The 25,110-nt window shown below is 40.4% G+C and overlaps 1 protein-coding gene across 1 annotated transcript; it reads right to left on the bottom strand.

Annotated features, from left to right (window-relative positions):
* Window positions 1-79: 79 nt before the first annotated feature.
* On the bottom strand, window positions 80-24,513 carry MOSMO (modulator of smoothened). The gene is made up of 3 exons (XM_030459849.1): window positions 24,351-24,513; window positions 7,393-7,605; window positions 80-830 (listed from the first exon to the last, which is right to left on the bottom strand). Exons 1-3 carry the CDS (start codon window positions 24,454-24,456, stop codon window positions 646-648), a joined length of 504 nt encoding a protein of 167 aa, XP_030315709.1. The 5' UTR covers window positions 24,457-24,513; the 3' UTR covers window positions 80-645.
* Between the last annotated feature and the right edge of the window lie 597 nt (window positions 24,514-25,110).

Below are 25,110 nucleotides of genomic sequence, written 5' to 3'. Positions count from 1 at the left end.
ATCAGCAAAATATATATATATATATTTATATATATATTTATATAAATATAAGGAAGAAATCCCCCTCTAAAATGTTCCATAGTGTTTTTCTAGAGCATATGGGGGAGGAGGGGGATGTATGTCTTGCTGTTACATACATTTAGAGAACATGTTTTCATCTATTGGCTTCTTGGTGCAGTAATGCAAGATTGATCACATTGGTGCCAAAGGCTTTGCTCATCAGAAGGAAGATGTAAAATACTAATCTCCTAAACAGTGAGGCCAGCCTCACCTGAATTCCTCTGCAACCCTCTGGTCTACCACAAAGTTCATAAATACTTTGACTTCCAAATCGTTAGACATTAAAAACAGGAACATTACAGTAACGTGGGGCATTATGCTTCTCAGTGTAAAGCATTCTTCACGAGTTCCTATCACAGTGCAGACCTGACTGCATTAAATATGCTCAGGAGATTAATCAACGTTGTCTGTATTTGGTTATGGGAAAGGCTCTCCTTTTTTTTCATCCAAAGTGCATAGTGAGAACAAGTCAAAGCATTCCTCTTTTCAGTAAGTGTTTGATAGTCTCATCTAGGCATCCTCCTGAGAATGCAATTCTGATGTCTTGCTCTTTTCCAAAATAAAGTCCTGCAGTTCAGACATTCATCAGCCAGGTAAACAAACTTTGCCAGCAAATAGAAGTCCCACTATTGTAAAGAAAATGGATAAGACAAACAGTACATACGAAGACCCAACAACTGTGTTATTGGGTAATTTATATGGTTGACCTCCAACTTCATTGATGTAAAATCCTATTGGGAATATTAGGGCTGCCATGCAGAATAGAATCACTGCAAAGAAAAGAAAACACCAAAAAAAAAATGGTCAGTGCTTCGTTAAAATCTAAATATTTACCAGTTCATAGAGCAGTCCAGAAAAGCAAGACAAGTAATCTGAACAAATTGAAAAGGTGAGATATTCCAGTAACTAACTTGCTTGAAGTGTCTCAGTAAGCTTTATCTTGCTTTTGAAATGTCCCTCGTGTGCTCCCAAGACAGACTGAAAGACCCCCACTTTGAGTGTAATTTTAGTCCTGCACAATAGATCAAGAACTGTCTTTACAGAATAAAAATCTGGTGGATGAACTTCCACCACCATACACAAATTTAGTCACAGAAATTTAGTCACTACTTCTACAGTTATTTCACAGTCATTCAGGTCAAGTCACACTGCTGCTGCCTGAATAAAGTGCATTACAGCCAATTTTTTCAGTCTTCTCTCAGTAACACAGACTCCTGCTTTTTCCTTGTTAGTAAGGGACACAGGTGGTGTCCTTGTCTCCCCTTTCTCTTCACCACTGAAAGACAGAACAATTCTGGGGATGCTGTTCCCTACTTGAGCTTCCCTACAAGTCAGACAAGCAACAGTAAAAACCACTGACAACAGCAATACCATCACTTTAATCCCCAGCTCCTATGCAGCTCAGCAATGCTGCAGCTACTTTTGGTTCCAATGGAACAAAAAAACCAATTCAGAACCTTGCTTGTGTCCTTAGGCCTTACCAGGAAAAAGTCTCTGGTCTTCCCAAATAAGGAACTGATGGGCTGGAGAAGCCTCAGTATTTTATAATACAATTTCACTACTGCTCTTCCTGACTACACACACATGGCTCCAGTTTATCCAGCTATGCCCATACTAAAAAAATAAATAAATTAATGGACTAATGGATCAAAAAAAGTCCAATTAGAACTCGGGCCTAAAGAAAGAAGGATGGTTTGATAAGGCTTGATTCACATGAGAGTATGAGCTGCTTCTTGCTTTCCAAAACACGTGAAACACCTTTCACAACGCTTGGAGTCAAGATCAGTTAGCACCGGGATCAGCCTTCCTGTCAGTACTGAGCAGGACATAAGCCAGGGTTTCACTGGAGGGAGCTCGTGTCTCGCTTCCAGTGTAACAGCACCAGCAGATTGGCTTTAAATTCGGCCATCTATTAGAACAAAACCAAAGAACCAGCAACCAGAAGTTAAACATTAAGTAATCTAGATGGTTTTAATCTACGTGATTATTAGTCCATGTCATTCCACACCACACAATCTAATCCTTAAAGAATGTTTCCCCATTTTCCCTTCTTAAAATTGTATCTTAACAGCTGGTCCATCTGAAGAGAGAAAGCCTGGATATGTTTCTTGAGCAGACCTTTGTAAGCACAGAAAAGCTCTGTACTTGAGTGGTCCAGGAAGCCGTGGCTGATGTGTACAACATACAATTAATCACAATAACAGTTTGAACAACAATCTGAGGATGAGTCACATTATCATAACTCAGCATGCTTCTATTACATCCAGTTTGTCCTTCACAAGCATTCCCGTGATTTCCAAAACTTCTACATTTTAGAAATAACACAGGAAAAAGCTTTAGGATTCTGAAAACAGTCTGCACTTTCAAAATTACATCTCCTTTATTACATTCAAGAGCTATACAGCTGGGAGAGTTGTGATGGCCTCACAACTATGTTTGAAGAATAGATCTTTAGACCTCTCTGCCAAGCACTGTTCTTTGGGGTGTGCTGTACATACATGCCCCAGTGCTCCCAGGTTTAAGACCTGCTGGCAGCACTGAACTCCTAAGTGGAACATGTGCTCCATGTCTGCCCAGGGACAGAAGGATACATACAGGTACTTCAGTTCTCCCTCCGTTCACAGTGGGAGATAAAATAAATTCTGCACACCCAAGCAGCATGCAGAATGTTGATGTGCACACACATGTCAAACATTTATTACAGAAGTAACTACCCATTGTTTCTTTTCCAAATAAAATTGCATCTGTTCTGCTGAAAGGGTATCCAAACAGTTTTTCTTAGTGTGCTCTGAATTTTTAGTCTGCTGAAATAACAAATGAAAAGTAGATTCATCAAAGTCTGTCAGATTCAGAAGCCTGAATTATGGCAAGGTTTGGAGAAGTCATTAAGAAAAGACAGTGTGATAAATTTATTTAAAAAAAAGAAACTAAGGGAAAAATCCAGATACAAAGTGCCCAGTTAACTTAGTATGTGTTCTTTTTAAGAAAGTTTTTAAGGTAGAGGATAGGGATTTCTTATACAAGCTGTAACCCAAATGTAGTTCTCCATATGTATAATGGCCATGAATTTCCAGCAGTATCTCCAGCAACCCATAAAGAACTTGTCCCTCAAGTGTACTTGCTTATGATTTCAGATTCTTCCTTAGACAAGAAAATTTTCATAAGACACTTAATGACTACAATTTCTATTAACAAAAATAGTTATGTAATAAAACAAATAATTTCTACTCTGCTTCCGAATGGTGGCTGCCAAAGAAAATGTAGTTCCTTTAATTCTTTTCGCTTGAAATAGTTTAGAGCATGCAATGAGAACTCCAAAATAATCCAGGGCACAGCATATTAAAAAAAGGAAAAAGCTATGGTCTGGCCTTTAGAGGGCTCATTGCCTGCTTGCCTCTTTGGAGGTGCATAATATGGAAAGAAGCACCAAGTGTAAATCTTTAATAACTCAAGCAGCACTTTACTCACTGGGGAACACAAGGACAGACATTCGTAGCATAGCTACCGTCAGTTCAGTCCCATTTGTACTTTCATTCCAAAAAGCAAGTCCATTATACTCATGAACTATTAAATTCTCAGACAAAAATAATAACAGACTCTCTGGTAACTGCTGGAAAAAACCAGATACATTATTTTTCTGTCTAGCATCTCTTCCCTTGATACCTCTCAGAGAAGCACCTGATTCAGTGGCTGCAGAAACTAAATTAATTCTAGTTATAGCAGATGGTAAGAAACCTGAATCTGTAGAAGATGTAAACAGATCCTCTGGGAGCTCTGGAAGTTCCTGCAGTAGCTAAGATTGTCACAACATACGTAAGACCATGGAGAATAAGCTTTGGACATTGTTTCTACTTAAGGAGCCTATGAGTATCTGTTCCACTGACCATGAGAATCAAAACCTTTGAGATTTATCACAGATTCACCACATTCTATCTTCAAAACCAGAAGGTGGCACAACGGGCATTCTGAAAATGCAGGTTTAGATAACTGAAGTAGGGCTAGCTGAAAAGAAGCAGGGCTAACTAAAAAGGAGCAGATAAAAAGTTCCTGGAGATACATGAAACAATACCAACACCAGGTTACTTGTTCTGCTACCAACCTAAGCCACTAAATCACTGAGCATAATTAGTGATAAAGTGATATAGAAGCTGGGATTGTAAACAGACTGTTAGTTTACACTTGAGCAACAGGTAAATAATTCCATGCAAAGAACAGCTGATCAGATTCTTGGTTGCTGTCAATACAAGAGGCACAGCTTTGAGTTTGCAGACCCTTGTTCACTCAAGAAGCACACAAAGACCTGGGCAGTGCACAGATAAACACCAAGAAGGAATCCACTCTCCATTGCATTTTATGAATTTGGTACTACAATTGACAGAATTCAAACAGCAATGGCAGTTGTTATAGTATTTGTGCCTAAAGTGACAATGCCTTCACCAGGGATACTGTGATTCTAGAAAAACTACAGAAATCAAAGAAAAACTTCTGCATTTTCCTTTAGAAGACTTTTGTCAGTCATTCAGTATGTTGTGGAGGAGGAAAGTATCTCTCCTCTCCACAGTGCTGTTTTGCAGAGAAGCCAGAAAGACATGTTTCTATGCAGTACATTCAGCAAGGGCTGGGGAAGGATGCAAAGGCTGTGCTAGTGAACAGTCTCTCAGGTATATCCTTTTACAAGTGTATACAGGAGAAAGAATTGACAGATCAAATCTTTGTCCTTTGAGCATCCCTTAGCTGAACAAGACAGACAATACCACTGTCAACTATAATTCATATTTATACATACACAGTTGAAAAATCTGTAGTCATCCAAGATGACAAGACTACAAGCAAAAATTCCATGGAAAATACAAGCTATATATTTTTATAAAAATTCCAGCATCAAGTGGGTGAGAGTGAGCTCTTACCTCCTAGCTGCAAGGAAGGGGCTGAGCAAGAGGATTCCTTTGCCCTTAGATGATTTACTCTAGACCCTTTGCATTTGAAGAGAATGGAGCTGCCAGGCCTGGAGCTGCCCTTGGCAGTCCCTGCAGACTTCCCCAGATGCCTGGGTTACCATGTCCTACCTCATGCTCAGAAAGTTCTGTGAGAAGAGTATCTGCTAGCAGCCTGTGCTAGGCTGTGGAGTCTCAAAATTGCTTGCAGAAGATAAGTAATAGACCTGTGACATTTTCCCTACCCCCTTCTAATGGCTTACACATGTTTTCATCATATAGGCTTCCACTTCCCAGGAAGGACCTGCTCATGGTATTCCAAGTTGCTTCCACATGACTACATGCTTCCTGAAACTAATCTACAAATAGATTACTAATTGTCATCCAATGAATGACAGAAGTAATTTTTACCAACTTTCTGAAAAAACAAAGAACTCCTCCTCCTAATCACTTCCTTTCCAAATAGGACTTTTCTTACAAAGGAGCTGACCAATAAAATTTCCCTTCATCACTGTTAATAGGAATGCAAGGGTCACAGAGTCATCTGTATTGGAGATGAATATGAAAAACATTGCATTTTAGAATTTCCACAGCACAGCAATCCTATCTTGATAGAATTATGAATAAATATGAATTGAAAAAGAAAAAAATCATGCTTCATTATGAAACATCTCATAACAAAAAGGCAAGTGCTGACATAAAAGAATGTCCTTCCATATTTAGACTTCTAGACATCTTAAAAGACTAAAGAATATACAGAAAAAACCAGCTTTAGGGCATCAGGGTTTTTTGACAGAACCTTAGTTCACAGTTGAAGAAAATTAAAGATGCAGGATGTGACGATTGGAAATATTTTAAAAACCCCAAACACTAAAATACATAAAGCCCAAAATACAAGCTCTGAATTAAGAAAAAAACCTCAGTAAATAAATTATGGTTTCAACTATTTATATATAGTACTCAAAAAACTCTCTTTACTCTAGAGCTTTGACTTCAGCTCACTGTAAGCATCTTAATTTTATATGGCATTTTGAGTTTAAAGCCTTGCTGTATACATTAGATATACATGAAATATGCATAGATAAACAAGGGCAGTGGGAAAGTTGGGATGGAATATTCAGTAATACTCATGTCTGCTATTTTAATCAGTCACCAGAAAATAAATAAAAGTCAATCATAATGGATACAGCATTTCAATAGCTCCATTGTCTGCAAGAGCTGCACTATTAATTTAATATGCTATGTAGCAAGTTGTCAGAAGGATGGCTTTGATTATGCAAGTGCCTCAGTGAAGTACCTTGGCTGAAGCCGAGTGCTTTTTATATTATTCCCTCCCCCAAAACAAGGTTAAACCTCATTCATATTAGATATTATCAGATGTCACAGAGTTCCATTAAACTTTATTTATGCCTGTGTAAACCACAAACTTGCATTTGCTATTTAGTGTTCACACTACCTTTAGTGGTATGTCATAATTCAAGTCATTTTAAAAGCCCTCAGGTTTTGAGTTTTTTCATGCTGTCATTCCCACCATTAAGGCATCATTTCACAGTTGGGCTAAGCCTGTAACACACACCAAGAAAAGGAAGTTTGAAAGTTATTCCCCTTACTTGTTGTAACTGCTTTTCTTTTCCTTTCCCTGCACAGAAACACAGGATTGCTAGAGGAGGCTCAGCTGTGAGGATTTAGGCTGGTGCTAATATGGAGCAGAATCAAGGGAGGCAGAAAAACACTGATACTCCTCCCTCCAGCTAAAGCACTGCTGAGGGTCACTTATGGAAGCAGAAATCCCAGTACTGTGAAGCACAGCGGATGCTCTGCAGCAGGAAATCCTCCTGCATAGCCAGTTAGGATGCAGATACTCTGAACAGAACACCCACTGTGAGCATGAAGCAGGACTGAAGGAGCATCAGCACTGAATGAGGAATTCATGAGCCACCTGAAGCAGGGATGATTTTCAGCCTGCAGTAAGTCTTTACCTCCTCTTCCAATAGAAGGGAATTTCAGCTACTCCACTCTGCTATGAGTAAATTCTGGATATCTGGGAGTAGGGAAGTATGAAAGACTATCAGACATGTAATTTAGGACAGACCTCTTATGCCCTTACTCATTTTCTTAGGTCAGTTAATGGCACTGCCCAAGGAAGATGGAGTCAGGCCTTCTCTTCTCTCACCTCAGACCTGTAAACTATGAATCCTTCTCAATTACAGCCACCTAAGATATCAACCCCTTGATTTTTTAAGAATGTTATTTTTCTCTCAGACATGGCATTTAAAAAGGAGTCATGTTGGGTATAGTAAAAGCCCTGACTACTGTTCCTTGACCACACTGCAGTCTCATTTTAGACTCTACCAGTTTACCCTGTATACAGGTCAACTGTGTAGCTGAGGTCACTTACTTCCAGTGAAAGCTATCCAGCGGGCATATTTAGTAGCTTCTCTTCGCCAGTGGGAAGCCACCAGCAAACCACATGTGACAGTTAGTGAAATGATTCCCATAATGATGAAAAATAACGTAGTGACCCACTCAGGAGGCAGCCGTGGAGGAATACAGGTCCTGTCACGTCCATGGATGGTTTGACACTGTCGCACAAGGCCAACTGTGAGAGCACCTGAAAATACATAGTAGAGAGGCAAGTAAACTTTCAAAATCCTCTCTGAGAGGTGCTCAATTGCAAACCAAAGCTCAGAACTGTCCAAAAATAAGGGATTCTTTATTTGATGAACCTTAATAAGCCTTTCAAACACAGAGGATATGGGGGCATGCTTTAAACATCTACGTTCATGTTCCTTCATCATACACTCACAAGCTGATGTGAGATAGTTGCAAGTTCTATCTAGTTCTTGAGTGGCAATCAAGGCCTAATGAAGGGAATAAAGCACTCCTATAAAGCCTGTCAATATCAGCTAAAGTGATAGCTAAGTTGCACAATGGATCCATTCCTCCATCTGTGGAAGATGAAATACTTTTATAATCTAACAGAATGAGCTGCAGCACCTTAAAATGCCTTTGTCTACAGCCTTTTCCCCTCACCTGTAAATACAGCTTTAAACCTCAAAGTCTTGCAGCTTAACATTTAACTGATACCAAGTTTTAAATAACATTTGGAAAAAAACCCACTTCTTGACAATAACTCCAAGAGTTCCTTTATGCAAGAGACTGGCAAATTCTTTTGACAGCTAACGAGTTACACACACAAACTGGGATACCTACACAAAAGGTATATCAAAAAGATCCTAGAAAAAGGACGACTGCTACAGGAGCCATAAAGTTTTACACAAAATGAGATATTTTCTGTTAAATTAAAACAGTTTTGAACCTTGAGTCTGCAAAATATCTAAAGGAGGCAAATGCAGGGCAAGAGAACATTTGTGAACTAAGGGTTCCACAAAGGTTAACTGGGAGAATCAATCTCATTATGTGCTCATAAAGTTAGTCAGAGTTCAAGTTGAAGTTTGCTACACAGAATACTTCAGTTGTGTACATCAACTGGGCAGAAGGAAATTAACCTTCATAGCCTGCTCCCATAGTGACAAATCTTTTGAACGCAGACTTTGAAAGAAGCCTGATGTAGTAAGAGTATTTATGGACATGAAATTCAAAAGAAGAGTGGGTCTACACACCATTTTATTGTCTTGGTCCTGTTGTAAAGCAATCAAGCAAACAGTTGCCAAGCAGCTGCCAACGAACTAACTTGTTACAGAAAAGCTTTTTTAAACTTAACTAGTCTATCACTGAAAGGAGAGACAGAGATACTGAAACTGAACAGTTTCTTGCTTGCAGTTAGAGAATAGCTCAACAGTCTGTCTCAAGCCAATTGCCAAGTTCTGCTCTGATCTGTAGGTAAAAGAGGTTTTAGTCATTCCCTCAGAACAATTACAGCACAACTGCTGAAAATCTAAGCACCTAACATAGGTATAAAACAAACAGCACAGTTAATTCTAGTAGATCAGGAACCTAAAGATGGATACAGCCCTACAACTTGCAGCAGAATAACCGTGGCTGTGTGTCCTCCACCTTCCACTGCCCACACTGCACAGCCATCAGAAGGTGTAAGGACAACCTGGACATGAGAGGCCTCTCTGTTTCTCCTGTATGTCACCCCTTCCATAGCTTCCAAGACTGGCATTATGCAGGTCACTACAGGTAGTACAAGAGCCGATTAGGATATGTATTTCTAATTACTAAAGATGAGATTCATCCTCATCCAGAGAATGCTGCACTGAGCACCAAGCCAAAGAAAGGCAAGCTCTAGTTTTTCCACTTTCTGACCCACAAGTCCTACCCCAGCCCTGCTGGTGCTGTGCCATTGCTCTCCTGTTTCCGTGGTAACTACAGAGCCACCAAGGAGGAATCCCACGCTAGGGAGGGACACAAAGATTGCTGCAGCCCTTTCACTCCCCCCACCTCTCCATCAGTTCTGAATTATAAAAAGTGGCACAATATACCACGGCTGCAAAGCAGTAGCATAATAACAGCTATTCAGGTGTTCACTGTTCATCTATTATTTGACTGAACACAGAACACAGGGGACCCAGTGTGCCAGAGGGACACAGGAGAGGTGCCACTGCTGTGAAGAACTTACCATAGCATAAGAAGCAACTAATACAGTAAAAGCATGATGCAGTGAACAAGGTGGGGCTCAAATATTAGAAGGTCACAGAGCTCAGCAGCTAGGCTTTCACATGAACATACAAAGCACACATCCTCAGAACAGCTTTTGCTCATACAGCTTGGGGTACTTGTTCCTCCTCTGTCCTCTCCTATTGTCCTCAACTGAAAATGTCCTTACTCTTTCCCCTCATTTTAACAGAAAATGCTTGGCTTCAAATGTGTCTTCAAACCTTTGTAATCCTTAAAAACAGCTTCTTCACTTTTATATTCCATATATCAACCACATCCTTAGAAAAATGCTTATAACTAACATTAAATAAATATTACAGGCCAGTATGCCTAAGTGAGGAGGTTAAAACATTCAACTGTTTCCAGTCAGTCCATCTGCCCTCCCTCCCTGCCTTGCTGTCCTAAGGAAAGGGCATGGCTCTGATTGAAACCCCAGCTGTGACTGCCAGACAATTCAGCTCAAACAGGATACTATTCTTTAGTGTACTGGGGACATGTTAAACCAACTTTGCTAAACCAAAAGCACAGTTTATAGGGAGCCTAATGAGGTGTTGGTGATGCAAATCCTAGAGCATCACCAGTGTGGCAAGGACACTGATAAGATTTATGTTTTAGTAATGAGCACAGTACATGGAGTGATGTTATTTGGGCACACTGAAACATTCATTGCTGCTGGTTAGGTAACAGTTGCATGCCAGAGAGTAACATATGTAAAATAAGGACAGTGCAGCTAAGACATTCCCTGTAATCAACAAGGAGAGGAGGAAATGAAGCTGTTCCTGGGAAGTTTCTGTGCTTTATCCAATTAATGAATTTGAACTGAAAAAAAGTCTAGGTCCAACTAAAAGGAGGAACAGGCTGAAGCTGCCTAGTGAACAACTGTAGCTTGCTACACAATCTGAGAGGAAACTTTAAAGGTCTAAAGAGAATGCAGTGATTTGGTCATGGCAGACTGATTTTCTGTACCAATCTTGAGGATAACCATCAAGTTGACTTGGGCCACCTTGCCTTTAACATGTCTGCTGCTCCTTGCCTGCAGCCAAGCCTCTCTGACAGAAGATCGCTTTCAAAGTGAGCAAAGCATGGCCGAGGAATTCCTGAGAGGAACAAACAACAGAGCACAGTAAGAATAGTTCCAATGCAACTGCCCGTAACAGCAAACAAGGAGGAGGTATTTCCAAGAAGCTAATTTTTCAGTCATCCAAGGAATTTGTTTAAATGGGATGTTTCCCAGTCTTACATATGGAATTTATTTTCCTGCAATGGGCACTTTGTGTTACTATACAAATGGTGAAGAAAGAATGACTTGCTTAGGTTTATATGTATTCTGTTCTGGGGAAAATTTCTATTAGTTCCTTGGAAACAGAGTTCTTTCTCTTCTGCCTTTACTGAACACTGCTGAACCTTCCCTCAATAGCCAGGGATGTACTCCAGGGTGCACACACTTAGTTCTACCTACTTGAGTGTAAAACTCTATTAGAAATCAGGCCCTGTACCCTCTCTTATGGGAATATTAGTCATGGTTAGAGTAAGCAATGCAGAAGGTTAGGGAAAAAGCTATGCTTTTGCAGGATATTGACCACCTCTGGTGTGAAGATAAAAAAGACACAGTACCCTGCTGGTTTGGAAAGCACTTCAAAACCAGGGAGGAAAAAAGGATTAATAATGCTAGAGAAGGCCTTTTGATTCTAAAAGGCATGGTTCAAGTTGTAATAATTAAACAGAATGGTAGGGTACATAAGGTAAGGTATGTACATGTAAGGTACATAAGGCCCCACTGAATGACACCCACAGGTATAGCTCACAGAATAGTTGTTTTTTATCTATAACTGCTCAGAATTATATCCTCATCTAAATTTTAAGCCATTGACCCATTAAAGAAATTAAAAATGTTTACAGCCTCAAATTATCTAGTATCAGAGCATTTTGTAAAAACAGCATATACACATAATTAACTGCAGCTATAAGTACAAGCAAGGTGAACAGCATTTCCTCCACTTTTTTTGCTTAGGTCATTGTTGTAGGACAATACAATAACTGGATTACACCTAAATAACTATAAAAATCGAAATAGAAAATGGGATCCACTGCCATTTCCCAATCAAGTTTGAGAATACTGTATCTGTTACTGTTCTTGCATAAATAATTACTTCTAGTGTGAGGGGCAGGGGTAGTCTGAATAGATGCTCTTTAGCACCATGCCACTAAAATAACTTTGAGGTTACCATGCAAGTATAGGATTCAGGATGTGGCAGGGCAGATTGATTCTTTTACTGCAGATGTTCCACTATGCTGTTCAGTTAGTAGATTAAGAGGCAACCAAATTCAGACTTAAAGTAAGATCTATCAATGTTAAAGGATGATCTAAAAAAGACTTAAAAGAATGATGGAGGATTAACTACAAAAGCACAGAACACAGAGGACTTCAAAACAAAGGGATTACAAATTATCTTTCCTGTCCTTTGTATGCCAGATCTTATGTTTTTGGCATTCACTCTTATTTGTATCTCAAGTCATCTAATAGGTACTGTAATCCTGGAAGAAAAGCTTTGGAGCTTCTCACTTTGAAGAAGACCAAATACAAGATTATTTCATATGCCCAGTGGGTATTTATTTGTATGAAACAAAACCCTACGAAGTACTTGCACAGAGTTAAAAGATGAGTTTTAAGAAAGAACTAGATCTACTTGCAAAGTCCTTGCTCTGTCTAGTATGCATCTTTTAAGAGCAATTCAAGTCAATCTTACAAGATAGAGCACGTTGTTATATAAGCAACTGTTTATCTTCTACTCCATTTATCCCCTTCTCTGAAATCAGAATAACCCCTCTCTTTCAAACTACCTTTGAAATGCACCATCCTCCTTGCTCTAGAGATGTAAAGGCTCTGCACACCACAGTCTTCTCCCTCCCTTCTCCCACCCCAAGAGAAAAAAAAAAAAAAAAGGGGGTCATTTACTGGGAAAGATTGTAACAATTTACACATAATTAGAAATTTATTACTACAGATGACAGTCATTATGATATACAAGTTGTAATCAATGTTTATATTGCAGATTTGGACCAATAAAAAGCAAGCTCATTCTGAATTCCAGCATACAAGTTTCAACGCCATACTGCTAGGGTATTCTGGTATACATATTTTTTTAATGTTTGGGTTTTGGTTTGCCTTTTCTTTTGTTGTTTAAAGAGATGGACCACTACACACCAAAAGAGCTGTTCTCAAGCAACAACACAGAACAACTCTACTGAGGATGTATCAAAAGCTCTGTGTGTTCTCATCTAACAGAGCCAAGAAATCTGCCCACAGTAAAGGTATTCTTTCCTACTTCAGAAGACAGCATTAATTAAATGTTGGTAAACAGGATCTCTAGAAAGTTGAATCCTTCTGGTTGTTTATTTTCTGACACTATCAGCTTTTTCATGTTGTCAGTAACAAGAATTTTTATAGTTTCTGAAGTGGCAAGAGCCTGGAAAAAAAGACAGAACTTGGGAGAAAAAACCCAAAACACCACCACACAAACACCGCCCCCCCAGAAAAAAAAGCCAAAACAAAACAGAAAGAAAATAAAACAACAACCAAAATGCCTTAATCCTTTATTCAGCTCAAAAAACAAAAAATCTATAGTTATTTCCATTTTACCCTCAACCTAAACAGAGCTACTCAAAGCTGACAAAATTCACTGCCTAAAAAAAAGATCAAAGGCAGTGTCAATTATTTAAAAGTGATTTTTCTAGTCAGCTACACCAGTGTTATGCCACATGTTTAGCTGGAAGTCGGAAGCTATGACACCTACAGCTGTTCTGCCAATTAACATCTCATGAGCTTGTGTTCTTTTTTAAGAGAGTTATATTTGGCTTCAGACAAAGCTTCTCTGCATCCAATACACCACCCAGCCCAACCTAACCTTCCCAGAAATGGTCTGCTAAGCCCTTCATAATCATATGGTTTACATGCTCTTCAAGGATGGCCACCATCTTCAGGAGCCTGCAACACGAGGTGACCAGGCTGGGTCGATAACTGCAGCACCAGAGTTTGGCACCTGTTATAATCACAACCAACAAGAAGTTCTAGATCTTCACAGTTTAGTGGATCACCTTCCACAGAGGTGTCTGCCAAGTTGGTCAGTTCACAGGCTGACAATAACTGGACTTCAGAGCTCTCAGTGTTTAACTCCTGAATATCTAAAAGCACCATTTCAACAACTCAGTTGAGTATCAAACTTAACAGATGTCCAAGCAGATCAGGACATATACCAACCCCCCCAAATCACAGCAAATGAAGTATCCTCTTGTTCTCTCTCTCTTTATTCATGAAGACAAAGTATCTGTCAACCTTCCTGGTATTAGTCTAGAACAGTTTCTCCAGACTAGTGACAAGGGCATTCAAAGGCAGGAAGAAAATACAGGCTAGGGGCCTGCTTTCAAGATTGCTCGTGCATTTAATCAGATGATAGTCAAGAGGAATAAGGATCCTTTTCCTCTGCCAGCTGTAATTGTTGTGCTTTGCACTGATCTTGCCTCCAGGGACACCCACTGATCTGGCTCTTCCATGACCCTATTAGTGATCCAGTGGCATAAGGTGAAAAGAGAAGTGTTGAAATGCCTTTTGGCATTTATATGGTTAGAAACATAAGTGCAAATTTTAGGTCTCTACTTAGCAAACACTCAGCCTAAGTACACCTTATTTGCTTCAATGCCTTCTTACATCTGAACCTTTCTCCTAATGCACTGCTGAGAGCAAAATTTAGGCCCAAACTGCCAGAAAGTAAAAGAGACTTTGCTAAATAAAGAAGAAAATATCAAAAAAGCATATAAAATGTGCTAACAATTTGGTGGCAGTTTTTTAAAATCACATAACGGATGGCAGGATTGTATTCAAGGAGATGAGGACATGAAAAGGGAAGTTTGTAGACAGAAGTAATACCTTTTATTAAAACAACTAGAATAACTAGGAAGATTAATCACAGTATTGATCTTGCCCTTCTTTGGACGTACAAGTTTACCCCACTTGACTAACTGGGGATGTAAAAGATACCATCTCTGTCTACTAGACTTACTTTATTCTGTAGGGCAACATTTAGAATGGCACCTAAATGTCCCAAGATGGATTTCATTGCAACTAGAATAATATTTCAAGTAGAATAAAGACTAACCTTAGCTTTTATTCCTAAAGGCACTTTTTAACTGTTGCCAAATCTGCGTATGACAAGCATGTAACAACTGGCAATACAGGTTAAACTGCATTTTAAATAGGAATTAGGTACAGGGCCAAAGAATTTCTTCTCTACAAGTAATGCTTCACGTGCTGAAAGACAGACTGACATATAGCTTAACTACATACAAGCTTTCCTCAAGGACAGCAGGCACTCAGTTTCCTGGATGATTTAAGTCCCCCAAGTATAAAAGGCAGCTTTAACTTTTCCAGCAAACTGGGGAAATCAAAAGCAAAACCAAAAGCCCATCCTTGTTCTGCTGTAATAATTCTCAAATTTAAGCATTTACTTGTTCCCATTACAACACAGGCATTAAAACCAAAGAAGAACTGGAAGGCAGGGAGCATATTCAGGAGTTACTATTTTCTTATCCCTTTTGCAAGAGTAGTTCCTTGGTTTAGAAGCCTGCATAATTTAAGCTTGAAATATTTAGGCAATTTATAGGTGCTGTCTGTGTGGTGACAACACTTTCTCCCTTATCACAAGTAGGCATCTACAAGAAGAAACTGTAAGAGTCTGGAGACTTATTTTTTTGCTAGAATAAGCGAGACAGACCACACCTGAATTTGCACTTAACTGAAATAAAGTCTGACTTTATCTTACCAGCAGGGCTCAGTCCTTTCTGAACAAGTGGGATGAGTTTTAAAAAGTAATCAGATGTTAATATAGTTCTCCAAAGAGCCTATCTATTATAACAGGTTTATACAGTTGTTATACTGACATTCTGAAATTGAATTCTCTCCAAGTTTAGATTTAAAATAAACAGGCAAGAAATGCTCTGTCTTTATCATGAACTTCATCCTACTTACAGAGAGCCTTTACTTTAGATAACATTGGACACAAGTCAACAGACTTCTGTTTGTAAAACAGTGATGATTTCTAGCCTTTACTCTTTTCATTTCACCATTTCTCATGTATTAAGCTTCAGGGTGCTTCTTTTAATTGCTGAGTGACCCCGTACTATTCCACTGCAAGAATTTATGAGACCACATTAGAAATTCTTTGCCATTCAAACTTTCTGGGTTTCCTGTACGATCTTGTTGCATAGTTTTGAAAATGAATTAATTGTGGGTTTAAAAAACAAAGTGAACCATGCTTCTTCCCACAGGAGATTTTACACAGGAGAACTCCATCACTAACACATGAATTTAGGTGCATGATTAGTCTCAGATCGGAACTCAGCGTAAGGAAAAAAGTTCTCTTTCACCCTTGTGACTTCTCTTCCCCCACCCCTATGCAATGCTTACAAATCCCATGAACAGGCACAGATGCAGTGCATTTTCTCTACAAGAAAAGAGATCAGAATCTTCTACTGTGACAGCTCTGGAGCTAATACTTCAACTGACTGCAGGAATTACCATTGATCACTGTCTATCAGTAAGAAAAGTGTCTCTCAACACTGCAATATATATATCTCTATTTTGTACTGAACATTAAAGCAAATTTTCAAGTTAAATAAGTCACCGTCTACACACAAGTCAACCTTCAAGAAACTTGAGTAGATGACAACTTATCAGTTCACTTCACTTTGGTTTAAAGACATTACAATTAAAAATACTGATGAATTACAAATTCATTCCCACTTACTTGTATGTTTGGCCTGCCTATAAAGGAAGTCAGGATCCATCTCATCTCAGATCTCTACTCTTTTGAAGTATTCACAGCAAAGCAGTTCTGAGGCACACTGAACAGTAAGTTGTCCAGTTCTCTCTTGTTCTGTCCTACTCCTTAGAATAGAGCAAAATTACACTGCTACCTAGAGCTGGAAGCAGCCACAACAAGAAAAGTGGGAACAAAGGAAGAACAATGCAGGCAGTGACTGGAAAGAGAACAGGAAACCCAGGAATCAGATCTGCAACACTATAAACTCAGAAAGTTGTCTCAGTGGTACACACTACAAAAGTAAACTACTTGACTTTACTGCCTGTGAACGCTCTCATTTGATTACTAAATTCTTGGATGTAAAAGCTCAGAGACAGCTCAGCCCTACCAACTGCACAAAGAAATACTCATGGTCAAGTTCAAGGCCTCATGTGAACTGTTTTCAATTGGACAAATATTTAAACATTTAAGTGGGTAATTAATCCTGACACCTTGAGAGACTGTCATCCTTAATAATCCCTAAGTGCTTTGTAATTTATGGCACAGAATTGTAGCTACCATGAGGCTCTTGGGTAGCATCTTGGGTAGCAGCCAGCTGCTGCTTATCATACTAGATATCATGGAGAGGAAATCCTGGCTTTGGATACTGCAGTAAATCCCTGGGAGGCTTTTGATACCTTCACAAGGGAGCATTTTAGTTCATCCCAAGGACCCAGACATAACAGACCGAGTATATTTTGCTCAAAAAGAGGAACTGGACTCGACATACTTTGTGGAATTTTCAGCCTCTAACTCTTAGCAGCTAGTGTTTCATCCTTGATTAACTCATTCTGCAGACAAACCATCACAGTCAGACTAAGTTCCCCAAGGCACCCAAGAGAGACCAAACTCCTGTAATCAAATCTATTTACAGAATGCAAAAAACATTTACATGATAATACATCAAACGGGAGAAACCAAGAGCTTCACTCTGAGAAAGAATAATCTATAACTGTTAACTCCATACATATTGGTCTAATTCTATGGGAATTAAAGTGCTATAGCAGTCAAATGCTCCAGTTAGTTTCCTTTCTCCTTAAAACAGACACATACCCTGCACAGATCCTCTTCTTGGCCATATCTCCAGTTTTGCAGATCTGTGTATATCTCCATCAGTCAGAGGCTTGGGGAAGAAAAGTGAGATTGAGCAAAGCAGCTGGAGGACATATAAGGGGACTGCCACATAATTACCATAAATCTCTTTCCCTGCGTATTGCCCTCAATTAAAAAACAAAAATCTGCCCATTACTAAAGCTGTAAGCACTATGAATTACAATAATGACTTAAAATTATGTAATAAGAAATTTATTTTAAAATTTTAAATTGTATAAACTATAAATTTATAATAGCTTAAATTTTCCCAAATTAATTTGTAAATAAAACCAGCCCACATATTGTATTTGTTCCACCATACTACAAATGTTGCTTTGTATTTAACATAACAGCATTTAACCTCTCCAAAGGTCAATACTCCTCCTCACCCATATGTCACTCTAGTTACCTTCTTATAAAACACATGGGTTCAAGAACTAGCAGAGAACTACTGCATAAGATGAAAATCCTGCCTACTGCAGCAAACAAGAAGTTAGTTCTCTCTACTTTGTTTCAAGACTAGCACCAAAACAAGTGAGGAAAAGTTGAGCTGTTGTGAGCTACCTATACAAAAAGTAGGTCAAACTTTCAAGCTTGACCCACTGATCTTTGCTTTGGCAAAAGCACAAATGGAGTTTACATAATGCTGCTCAGTGCTGGCTGGAAACTCAACAATGCAAATGTTTCTAATAAGGCTCAGTCATTAACAGGGGTTTTTTTTTCTTTTTTTTTTTTTAATTTCAGACAGTTTTTGTTTTGCAGAACATTCTATTTTTATTTTTGAAGATTCATCTATTTAAGCCACTCTTGTATTAACCTCTGTGTCATATTGTGGAAACAAATGTAAGACACTTAAAATCAGTTCTAAGTTGATCCTTAAAAAATCATGACTATTAGTGATGCAGATAGTTTCTGAAGCTGCAAAGCTGAAGTCTCAAGAAGCTACTTTTCCAACAGTTTGTACTGCCTATAAAGCAGATTTACAACTAATTTACTTACTGAGTAAAACATAGGATACACAGAAAACAAATCTGGACATGCTGAATATAATTTAGTTCTATAGTAACTGTACATCCTGCCATGAATTAAATAAAGGAAAAAATATTCCAAATACCTGAAACTCAAGTAGCTTAGCAAAAACACCTACTATTAGAAAAAGGAAATACCTATTACTATTCGGGATTTCCCCTGCCTCCTCTGTTTAATAAAGTAAAACTGCAATTTAAAACAAAAGATTAAAAAAAAAATAATTAAATATCCACTATTAAAGCTCATAGAAGTTTCTGTAATAAAAATATCACCTCCACTTCACAGAGGAAGAAATTGAGGTATTACCACAATAACTTTCTAATGTCCAAAGTCAGTTGTAGCAGATGGATTGGAAAGTTAAATATAAGCTGCTAGCTCTGTATCAGGTATTACTTACCCAAGGTCTTTGACACTAATTAGAGAATGAGGAATTCAACAGGATTTGGTGGGAAGCAAACTAATAATTTTGTACCTTCACACACTAAAAGAAACTGTGTGAAAGAGGCAAGCTAATAACATTGTACCTTCCCACACTAAAAGAGAAAACAAAAAGTTCATTAACAGAAGCTGTATTAATCTGTATCTGTTAGAAAGCAGATTCAACATCAGTTCCTCTACAGACAAAACCAAATCAGATCTCTCATTTTTGCTCTGGCAGGCTCAAATAATAATCAGGCTGACCCAAAAATCTTTCATGCAGTTCTTCCTACACATAAAATAGTTCCATATGTTTAAATGTTGAGTGGTTGAGCAAACACAAAATTAATTCATTACAACAATGCCTTACTATTATTTTTTCTTGTGCCTTAAGGCCTGGCCAATTACAGAACCCAAGTACAATTCAAACACTCTGCTTTGCCAGATTTTTACATCCACTTGAAAGACATCTACAGTCATGAAGTGGAATGGAAATGTTAAAGACAGCACAGACACTCCCAGTCCAGGCACACCTATTAACAGATTGTTCTTTGAGTATTCAGACTGTATGGGGTTTATATTCTTTGCCAGTCCTTAACAGCTCTTATTTGGGATTTGTATTGGTTTTAAGTCACTGGCAACATCTCTAAAATGCAAGTACTGTTAGCAGTGCCTGCATCTTAAAGCAGGTCCTAATCCTAATAGTTCAGATCAGCAAAGTACCACAGAGCACCACCTTTATCATGGACCTGGGGACATCCTCCAAAAGAAAAGTATTTTCCAATAAATTATGTTAGAAAACCTAATTTTAATACTCTAATGTCCAGATAGCCTTGGGGTTTGTTTTTCAGCAGTCATTTCTTTCTGGGACGTGATGGTACATAATTCTTCATCCTCTGTATCATCACCCCTCTCACACTTGCTACATTATACAGTGCAAAAAACATTGGGGAAAAGCAATTTCGTAGAATTTCTTCCCTATTACAGTTTTTGAAAATCCAACTATCCATAACTCAAAGAAAGAAAACAAAACAGGTGGACAGCACAATGACTGCTCTATACCATGATTCCTCCACAGAGTGCTGTACATTACCAGTTTCTCAGCACAGATCCTAAAGGGCAGAAGAAGATAATATGCCATACTTATTTTTTACACATCACTACTTCTTGAGCAGACAACTGGATTTAGAACAATGGTGCTAGCTGGAACTCAAGTTTACACCCTCTTTTAAGTTGTTGATGCTTTATTCTATGCTATTCTGCTCTGTTTAGAAGTACTGGTTCATTTGAGTGCCTTCATGTGGTCTTGTGTTCATTACAGGTACAGTCAGTGCTCCAAGAACAGAAAAAGTATTTCAGTGGCAAGATGGTATCAAGCTCAGCAGGAACTGGAAATGACTGCTTGGTTGTATCACAGGTGATTGTTCATTAATCTGATCACAACAAAGCTACAGCTCCTCTTGGAACTGTGGAGCAAAATTCCTCCAGAAGAGCTATCACATGCAGAGGAGTAGCAGTGAACAGCAATACTTTGCCACTCAGCACTAGAAAATTCATTTCACTGAAGCAGGCATTTAACTGCCTCAGGAGGAATGGCCTGCTGGATATAGCTTGCTCTCCTCTGGGACCATAGATACCACTAAATCAGAAATCCTACTTCAGGAATAAAAAAGCAACTGAGTATGTAAACCCAAGAACTACACATGATACTTCAGAAGATACACAGAAAGGCAGCATTTGTAAACAAAGCAGACAGTTTAAAATAAGTAGCATGTTGTAGTTTGGCAATTTACTATCATACTGTTAGTGCCCAGCATGGTATAGAAGGCAGTTAAAATGAAAAGTGTAATTTCTACACATAAATAACCTTGATCCTTATGTCACAGATGCAAGATGAAGTTGGAAGCTGTGCTGAACACTAATACCACCCAGGTCAGCACTGCCTTGCATACACTGAGTGCCCTGGCCGTAACATTATGTGTCCTGCTGTGATATATGTATCAGCACAAGAGGATTTGATCAATACTTGCTTCAGAAGTTACCCATCAGAGTTTAGCAGCCATAAATCCTGACATCCATATTAACTTAATGACTACTATAAAAAAGGTACATGTTGTTTTGTAGATTGGAATCAAATGAACAATCATACTACATAGGAATTATACATACTACATACTACATACTACATACTACATAGGAATTATGTGACTACTAAGTCACATAAACAGATAGTTTAGCTTTCTGAAAGTTTATTTGATTAAATTCTCCTCTTAAATTACTTGCCCTATCCTAAAAGCATTTGAAGTTGCAAACCCCCTACAACTTTTAACATGTCTAATTTCCACTGTGCATAATAATCATATTCTCAAAAGGATGAAAGCTGAAGCTAAGAGCAACTTCTATCCGCCCTCCTCCCCTACTGAAGACAAAATATCAAAATCATTAAATACCCTCCCACACAAAAAAGGAACATACAGAGACAAAGCTATCAGCTTTTAAAGTTCATCACAGAAGTGAAGAGATACAGAAGTAAAATTCATTACTACTGAAATCAGTGGGGGTTTAGGCATTTGCCTAAATTAAAGCCAACTCTATGCTTATTTCTCACACAGAATATCAGTTTGATAAGGAAAGGATGGCAGTGCAAGAAGACTAAGAAGCCACTGGCTTCCAGATGGCAGTTATCAATGTGCTGAATTTACACATAATAAATAACATAAATAACTAAACCCCAAAGAGAACTCACTGAAAGAAAAAACATTTCAGTTTTCATATTTCCTTTATGATCTTAAAGATGCATGAAATACCTGAAACCACGTTAATGAACAGTTCTTACAAAACTATATAATGAAAAAGCAAAAAGCACCCAATGGAGACTTGGACCCACATCCACAAGAATGTAATGCCTCTGGCCTGAAGACAGATAAGCATCTGAAACCTTTAATGACCTCAGTTGCAATGCTTTGCTTATTATTGCAATGCTGGAGAGGAATTTTTATAAACATTTTTCAAATGATTGTAAAATTTATCTTTATGAACATGATATGGGAGACTAATCAGCCCTTCCCCTATACTGCCTTCCAAAGAACATAAGCATTTTTTAAAAAGAATTAAAAAGCATTGAAGCCAGTAATTAATTTTGCTACCCAATTTAGCAGAAAATCATCATTATCTCTGGAGTAAGATGTACAGATCTTTTAGCATTCCTATCAGAACAGATTTCCCCCCCCCCCCACCCTGAAACGTAAGCCCAGGTTCCCAACCTTACTGGCTGTAAACAGCTCAGAATGAGCCAATGCAGTGCTGCCTTCCCAGGTTTGCCAAGACCTCTGCTCTATGCAATTCTCAAACAGCTGCAGTATTGAGAAGACCAAGCTGTTCCACACTGCCTTTCAGAACCCTGAGGACAGCAGCCAAGCAGAGAAACATTATTACTCCCCTTTCTCCTTGCTACGAGGCTGACTTGTAGAGGCAGCATCTAGCTTAATAATTTCAACAAGAGATGAACCCAAAATCACAGAGGTAAAGCAAAGAAATATTTTCTTTCCCCAGCTGAGAGCAGGATGCTTCAAAAAAAAACCAAAACAAAAAAACCAAAACAAAAAGCCCTACTTCTTAGTGGCACATATGGAAGTTGGATGGCTTGAATGTGGTCCAAGTTCAGCAGTCTGCTGAGAGTGCCTGAATCTCACTAGCAGCTGGAGCAGGCTTCCCACCAGGGCTGTGTCCTCCTGTGCCACACTTCTCCACAGCAGTCTCTGGGTCATGAATGGCACTCATAAAAGCATTTCTCACATAATTCAATACTACAGTGTTTGCTACAGGAAGTCCTTGATTCAATGGACATCCTCACACTTCCTTTCTTTGCAGTTTGAGCAATTTATTCCAAGTAGCTTTTGTCATCTCCTTTCTATACAGGCAGAGAGAATCTATGGTATATAATCTGTTAACATAAGGCAGGACTTAAGACATATTTAAATATTTAAAATTAAGATTATTTGATTTGACTTAAACCCTTGAAGAAGAGCTGATTACTGCAGAACTGCTGCTAAGAGGAATTGCAAGACAAAAAGAACCGACTATTTTATGTAGCCATAGGCAGGAAGATCTTCACTAGCTATAGGATGAATGGTGAAGTCACCAAGGGAGTTCCTGAATGCTGCACTTTGGGAAGTGACTTGTTGCTCTCCCCTGGACCATGTAGGAAAGGCCAGGTCCTAGAGAAGATAACTAGAAGCAACTCAAATAAACCATAAATTTAGGCTGGTCAGAGTAATGCCAAACCATCACTCCCTAATAGCCAACATTTTTAATACTCTACTTCATCAGAACAAAGGAACTATGACTCTATTTGAATCAGTTTATTCCTCTTACATGCACCAAATATTAGGCACAGAGATGCAAGAAAACTGAAGAAAAAATTTTAAACCCTCTGCAACAATTTGTGACAGAAGCCTTTACCCCAAGACCTCTTTCATCTATTCTATACCTGTGGCTCGCTTGGAAATTTTAAGTTTAGGAAATGGTGGTTAAGTTAGTTTCCTCTGTTTGCAGTAAGGATGGCTTCCTTTCCTGACACGGAGTTTTGGGGTTTTCCAGGACAGGAGATCAAAGAGCAGCCCTCCTCCCGTTATCTCTCCCTGCTCCACTGATCAGAACATACAGGTCCTTATCAAGAGGCTGAAATAAATTGTTCATACAAACAGTTCATCATTAGTAAAGAGACAGATGCATAAATCCTTGTTTTTTAAAGAAAACAATATCGTATCCTAGAATAAAAAACACATGGGAAATCAGCGGGCAGGAAATTAAAAAAAAAAAAAAAAAAAAAAAGAAGGAAAGCAAGATCTTCCCAGCAACAAAGGAAACGTCGGTGTAGGGCGAAAGATTGAGACCTGCCACAAACTACTCGGAGAGGCTGATCCCACTTCCCTCTCCAAGGTGACTGACCCGGTAGCCGCAGCACCCGGTTCTACCGGCGGCCGAACTGTTCGGGGGCTGCTGCGGGACCCCTCGGGAGACAGAGATCTCGGCAGAACGCGTAGCCCCTGCCACCCGCGGCTCTGCCCGGGGAGGAGGGTCCCGTCAGCTCCCACCGGGAGCTTCGCCCCTCGCCGCACAGGGGGACCCGCTCTGAAGGCAGCCCCGAGCCCCGGCCCACCGCCCCGCCGGACCCCCGGGCTCTCCCTGCCCCGCCACAGCACCAGCTCCGCTGCTCCCGCCGGAGAAGCGTCCCCTCCGGGGGAGCCTTCTCGGCCCCCACCGCCCGCCGGCGCCGGTGCAGCCCCCGCCCGGCCACCTGCCGCCCCGCCGGCGGGTCCCCGCCGCCGGCCCCCCTCACCCGCGGATTCGCCGGTGTTGATCCAGTCCGGGTTGGCCAGGCTGGCGATGGCGAAGATGTCGGCGGCCAGGAAGAGGCATCCTGAGATGATGGTCAGTTTGTCCATCTCCTGCGGCTCCCGGCTCCGGCCTCCGCCCGGCTCCCGCAGCGGGCCCGGGCCGGGGGCGCCTCACAGCCGCGGCTCCATGGGCCCCCGCGCCCCCCTCGGCAGCGGCGCCAGGAACGGGCCCCCCCGGTCGGAGCCGGAAGCGAACCCGGCGGGCGGGGGGACGGTGGTTACTCCGGAAGGGAAACCCACTCTCCCCGGCGCGCTCCCCCGGGCGGGGCGGGGCTAACGGCGGGAGGGCGGGGCCTCCTCCGCAGGGGGGCGGGAGCAGCCCCGAGGCCGTGGCGGCCTTTCCCGGGGGAGCGGAGCTGCCAGGCGGGGTTTGCCGCCGGTGGGCGGGGCGCAGGGCGGGGTCCGCCGGTAGCGGGCGGGGAACGAGGGGGCCGCCCGTGGGCAGCGTGAGGGGGCGGAGCGTGGTGGCTGTTGTGGGCGGAGCCTTTGTGAGGGGGCGTGGCCTTCCGCCGCGGAGCCTCTAGGGGGCGCTGCTGGCGGCCGTTGGGCGCGTGGCTGCAGGCGGCGGGAAAGGTGGTTGCGCACCTCAGGGCGGATCTGTCATGGGCGGCAGCCGGTGACCCCGGGCTTCTGCTTCTCCTCATGTCCCGTCTCTGATTCGCCCTGGGTGAGCTGTAACGACTGCCCCGGGGCTTGGTTCTC

The sequence above is a fragment of the Calypte anna genome, chromosome 14 (assembly GCF_003957555.1).
Source record: "Calypte anna isolate BGI_N300 chromosome 14, bCalAnn1_v1.p, whole genome shotgun sequence".
Classification (NCBI taxonomy): Eukaryota; Metazoa; Chordata; class Aves; order Apodiformes; family Trochilidae; genus Calypte; species Calypte anna.
This window is presented reverse-complemented; position numbering and strand designations above follow the sequence as displayed.

Excerpts from the sequence above, each read along its gene's own strand:
- MOSMO (XM_030459849.1), bottom strand. The coding sequence starts at position 24,456 with ATGGACAAACTGACCATCATCTCAGGATGCCTCTTCCTGGCCGCCGAC. Across the intron at positions 7,606-24,350 it reads CAACACCGGCGAATCCGCGG|GTGCTCTCACAGTTGGCCTT; the intron begins GTGAGGGGGGCC and ends ATGTATTTTCAG. Across the intron at positions 831-7,392 it reads CTGGATAGCTTTCACTGGAA|TGATTCTATTCTGCATGGCA; the intron begins GTAAGTGACCTC and ends TTTTCTTTGCAG.